The 5815-nt window shown below is 37.7% G+C and overlaps 1 protein-coding gene across 1 annotated transcript; it reads right to left on the bottom strand.

Annotated features, from left to right (window-relative positions):
* Positions 1-2609: 2609 nt before the first annotated feature.
* Positions 2610-3572, bottom strand: LOC129558595 (olfactory receptor 2T29-like). The gene has a single exon (XM_088838373.1). The coding sequence runs from the start codon at positions 3570-3572 to the stop codon at positions 2610-2612; it is 963 nt and encodes a 320-aa protein (XP_088694499.1).
* Positions 3573-5815: the final 2243 nt, after the last annotated feature.

Raw genomic sequence — 5815 nt, forward strand, 5'->3', positions numbered from 1 at the left:
ATTTACTGAATTCATGGAGCATCTTTAGTAGTTTTTCACTGGTGTGTTTAGAGTTTTCTATGTCTAATATTCTGTCACTTGCCAACAGTGACAGTTTTGCCGTAGATTCCAGTTCATGTGAGATTTTCTGTGGTTCTTTTAATAGTGAACTCTCTATTGTGCCCGGGCTTTCCCAGTGGCTCAGAGAGTAAAGAATCTGCCTGCAGTGCAGGAGACCTGGGTTCATTTCCTTGGTTGGGAAGATCCCCTGGAGAAGGAAATGGCAACCCACTCCAGTATTCTTGCCTGAAAAAATCCCATGGACAGATGAGGCTGGTGGGCTATAGTTCATGAGGTCACAAAGAGTTGGACATGACTGAGCGACTAACACACACACACTATTTTGCCCAGTCCTTCAAGTCTCTAGAAATCAAGTCCTACTGGCCTTTACACCAAATGCTCTGGGAGCTTATCTTCCCAGTGAAGGACTCCCAAGCTTAGAAGTCTACCATGGGTTCATAAGTCTCCTATGGGACAATGTTTGCAGTATAATTATTGTCTAGATTAGATATCACCCTCCTAGGGTTATGAGACTTGATTATATTGTAAGCTCTCCTCTTCTATCCATCTCATTGCTATACCTTTTAATGTTTTTTGTTGTAGAAGATCTTTTTTGATAGGTTCTGGTCTTTTTAACTAGTTGTGTTCTGTTCTGTTTTCACTGAACAGATTTGTGGTGTTAGGGTACAGATTCAGCCAGACCCTGTTTATGTATTTTCCCTAGTCCCTCCTAGCTGTAGAGTATGGTCCATTCCACTTAGATCAATACCATTAGGCTCACCATCATCACTCACCCAGACTCCCTACTTCTAGTCTTGTACTTCTTCAAATGATTACCAACAATTTAGCATTTCTAAAATGTGAGTCAGATCATTTTTATTGTTTTTGAAGACCTAGATACAAAAGGGCAAGAAAATAGAAGATAAAGTGAATAAGGAATAGAGAAATTACTGGAATAATTACTTCACTTGATTTGCCAATGACATTACCTTTAGTCATGATGTTCTTTTCCGTAACATCAGGTCCCTGAGCAAGTCCCCCTACCCCAGAATCCTTTACTAATCTGAGGGTAGCATCTAGAGGTCCCAGGTTTTCTCTCAGCACCACTTTGTTTGGCTGAAGTTGCTTGTCGGATGTGGAACATCAAAAGCATCAAAATAATATATATATATATATATTTTATTATAAGTGTTTGTACAAGCTGCACTTACAGTTCAAATTTGTAGGGATAGTCAGTTCAGTCAGTCAGTTCAGTTGTTCAGTCGTGTCCGACTCTTTGCGACCCCATGAATCACAGCACGCCAGGCCTCCCTGTCCATCATCAACTCCCGGAGTTCACTCAAACTCATGTCCATCAAGTCGGTGATGCCATCCAGCCATCTCATTCTCCGTCGTCCCCTTCTCCTCCTGCCCCCAATCCTTGCCAGCATCAGAGTCTTTTCCAGTGAGTCAACTTGTCGCATGAGGTGGCCAAAGTATTGGAGTTTCAGCTTTAGCATCAGTCCTTCCAGTGAACACCCAGGATTGATCTCCTTTAGAATGGACTGGTTGGATCTCCTTGCGGTCCAAGGGATTCTCAAGAGTCTTCTCCAGCACCACAGTTCAAAAGCATCAATTCTTCGGCGATCAGCTTTCTTCACAGTCCAAGTAGGCATGTGCAATTAAGATTCTAAACTCACTTAGCTCTTATTTTTAATTATAAGACAAGAAACATTGTTTGAGTCAAATAAAGATTAAATGTTTCTTCTCCTTGCTTATATAATGCTACATACTTCAAATCTTTGCTCTGATACCACCTCCTGTGAAAAATATTCCCTGCTTTAGAGAACATTGGGATTAATATAATTCTGTCCATTTAGACTTAATGTTTTCCCCACAGTACCTTGTGGGGTATTGAATTATCAGTATACCACAAGATGCTAAGGATTTCAGACAGGAAACACTCACTAGATACCTTCAGATTTGGATCATGAAGAACAAACTAGTCCAAAATAAAGACAGGCAGAAGATATATAGCAGTCATGATTAGCTATGATAGAATGAATGTGATTTCTAAGATTTGTCATACAACCACCAAGCAGAAACTATGGACTAAAAAAGGAAGAAATGTCTGATAACTTAGCTTTTATTTTTAAGTAATTTCAAATATATACTGGTACCAAGGATAATAATAGTACAATGAACACATATAAAGCTTAGCTACATTTACCTGTTAACATTCTTTTGCCTCATCACCTTTTTCTGTCCATCTCTTTCCCATTAGTTGCATAAATTATGATATTTTTACTCTAAATAGTTTAGTTATGTATTTCCTAAGTATATGAATACTGTCCCACAGCATCACTGTACACCTATCAACTTCATATAAGTGAAATGGATTTAGTATAATTGTAAAGATAATTTTTACAAGAAGTGTAAAAATGAGCTTTCCAGTACAGGGAAACAGTTCCTTCAAAGGGATGAATATAGGATGACACATCATGGTAGGACAATCCAAAGAATGATTTAGGCAAAAGACTATATATTTCTGATAAGTAAACTGAAGAATAAACCCTTAGCATACAAAAATCTTATTTCGTAGTTCTCTGAAAGGCAGATTCCACATTCAACAAGTTCTTTAGAGCCCCTGTGACATCCTTATTCCTAAGACTATAGATTAAAGGGTTTAGAACAGGAGTGAGTATGGTGTAAAAGATAGATACAGCCATGTCCTTCTCAGAGGTGTGGTAGGAACTGGGGAACATATAGCTGTAGGTTGCAGTTCCATAGAAGAGGATGACCACAGTCATGTGGGAAGAACAAGTCATAAAAGCCTTCTTCCTGCCCTCTGCTGAATTCATCCTGTGGATGGTGAGGAGGATGAATGAATAAGAGCTTGAAATGACTGTCACAGGGATGAGGAGCATGAGGACACAGCACAGGTACATGAGTGTCTCATACAGGGAAGTGTCTGAGCAGGAAAGCTTCATTACAGCAGGGACCTCACAGAAGAAGTGATGGATCTCCCGGGATCTGCAGAAGGGAAAGGTCATGGTAATGGGTGTGAGCATAAAGCCATCCACTGATCCCAGGAACCAACAGCCAGACACCAGGAGGAGCCACATGTTACGGCTCATGAGGGTAGGATAATGGAGTGGATGACAGATGGCCACATAGCGATCATAGGCCATGGCAGCCAAAAGGAAATATTCTGAACCTCCTACTGTTAGATAGAGGAACATCTGCATTCCACATTCAGGGGCTGAGATCTTATTCACACCCTTGACCTGGTCCATGAGCATCTTTGGAACAATTACAGAAATGTATATCATGTCCATGAGAGATAATTGGCTGATGAAAAAGTACATGGGAGTGTGGAGGTGGGCATCAGAATATATCAGAAGGATCAGCATGATATTCCCAAACAGGGCCATCAAGAAAATCACAAAAATGACTACACAAAGAAGAATTGGGTACTTGGATTGACTGAAGAGTCCCATGAGGATGAGATCCAACTGTCCAGTGTAGTTGGCCACCCAGGTGGAGCTGTCCATGAGATTTCACCTAGACCACCAAGGAGAGCTTTGTGATTAATAGATTATTCATGGGATATGACCATCTGAAATGAATATTTAGTGAGCTTGTGGGGTATGCATGTGTTCATGTGTGTGCATGCTCAGAAATTCAGTTGTTCTAATAATGAAGAAATGTCACAGTGTTGTAGATTTTGGGATTAATAATTACTTGCAATTTAGTTGAAATCTGAAATTCCAAAGCTTTTGCTTAAGGAGTTGGTTACTCATTGTAAAACTGCAGTGTTTTGTTACAGAAGTTAGAATTGAATCAGTCTGTTTCAAGGAACCAACAAATCTTATGAAGTCTTTGAATGTATTCTACATGAGAAAGAATTAGAAAATAACTGAAACATAATTTGGGAAAACCTATACCAAATGTTTGAACTCCCTTTGCCTATAGGTTCTGGTCTTGCTGTGAGGCCATGTGATTATGTGGAGGGAGCCATGCATCCACAGGAGACGATCAAATATTTAGTTATCCTGAGGGCATTGAGTGGGGAGCCCAGATTCTGAGGCAGGACTATGGCTGCTGGTTCACATTATCCTCTACACACCATTCCTCTGTCTGCAGTACATAAAAATAATATAATTTTGTCTCTGATATGGTTAGGATTAAATGAAGTAAATGAGGTAAACTAATTAAATTGCTTAGAATATTACCAGTTACAGATGAATAAGCATGTATATTGTTAAAGTATTAATATCTAGAATTATGACAGCAAATTCTGTGTAAAAGATGGCTATTATTTAATAGTATTTTTCTATTATTTGAGATGCATTATTTCAGTTTACTAATTTTAGCATCTATTTACACATATAAGAATTTGATTATTTCTGTAGTTCTGAAATAATGTAATACATAGATTTGTGTGATGTACATATATACACATGAATGTACCTGTATGTATAATCTCAGACTTTTTGTAAATACATACAAACACTGTAGAATATATATTTATATAAATATGTAAATGTAAATAAATATACAATATATATTTCTTATTTTAATTTTGCTATGCAAAGCTCTATGGAAAAATCCCATCTCAGTTCTGTCTAGTACATGCTTCCCCAACGCAATGTCCTTAAAGTTCATGCCATTTGTTCTAAATCTCAGTGAGAACTAGCATTTAGATGATAACTGCCATTTACAAGACAAAGCTTTAGTTGTTTCATGAACATCATCTATCTGCTTTATTGTCAGTGGTGATCAATTTTTCATGGAAACAGAGATGCAGAAAGGAAATGTGAAAAACAGGAGTCTTTGACTCCAACTTAAGGTTCCTTCCTCTATCTTTCTGTTCACAGCCTACAACTATCTTGGAGAATGAAGACAAATCAAAGAAAAATTAAACTTGGTTACACTTAAGGAGGTCACAGTCTATTAAGGGAAACATATCATATAAAATGTGATTTTAGGTAGAATTTTAAAAGAGATACAAACTAAATAGGAAAGAATGATAAAAGAATGTTATGTCTGGCCTTGCTGAAGAGAATCACAAAGCCCAGACATATATCTACATTTTCTCTTATGGAGATTAAAACTTTGCAACTTTTCAATTTCTTACATGTTAAATGTTAAAATATATGTTATTACAAATCAGAAGGAAATGTTGGCCCTTCTTTCTGGGAAGACTTTACATTTCAGGAAGAATTTCCAACTTTCATATAGATTTTATATTCCGTTTTCAATTTATCTTTAAAAATTTTTAATTGGAGGATAATTGCTCCATAATGCTGTTCTTTCTTCTGCCACACAACGTGAGTCAGTCACAAGTATACACCCCATAACTCTGGAACCTCCTTCCCATCCCCCATCTCAACTCTCTAGGTTGTTTTAGTAGCAGATTATACTCTTGTAATAATCCCAGAGACTAATGACAACATTTGATTTATAAACAATCCCAAATTCTGGCATGCTAAAGAAGTAGACAGCACTGAAAATGAATTTGATGCCTTAACATGAATAATAAATTTGGGAAAAATTCCATTAAAAATATATTTCTGTCAAGTTCCACTTACACTGGCAGATGAAAGCTGAAATCTATGTAAAATGTAAAAACAGTCCAATAAACTAAAGAAACACCTGTGACTGAGTCATTGCTTGTGGTCAAAGTGAAGCAAGGACCAATGTGGTGACTGGCACATGTGAAGACCTCAAGTCAGTTTGCTGAATAAATGATGGGTGAGAAGAAGGGTGAGGAGGAGGCACTGGTCAGATCTCT

Source organism: Moschus berezovskii, chromosome 8 (genome assembly GCF_049115385.1).
Source record: "Moschus berezovskii isolate FMDL1 chromosome 8, NW_MosBer_1.0, whole genome shotgun sequence".
Classification (NCBI taxonomy): Eukaryota; Metazoa; Chordata; class Mammalia; order Artiodactyla; family Moschidae; genus Moschus; species Moschus berezovskii.

What these genes read in the sequence shown, in the direction of transcription:
- LOC129558595 (XM_088838373.1), bottom strand. Translation starts at nt 3,572, where the DNA reads ATGGACAGCTCCACCTGGGTGGCCAACTACACTGGACAGTTGGATCTC.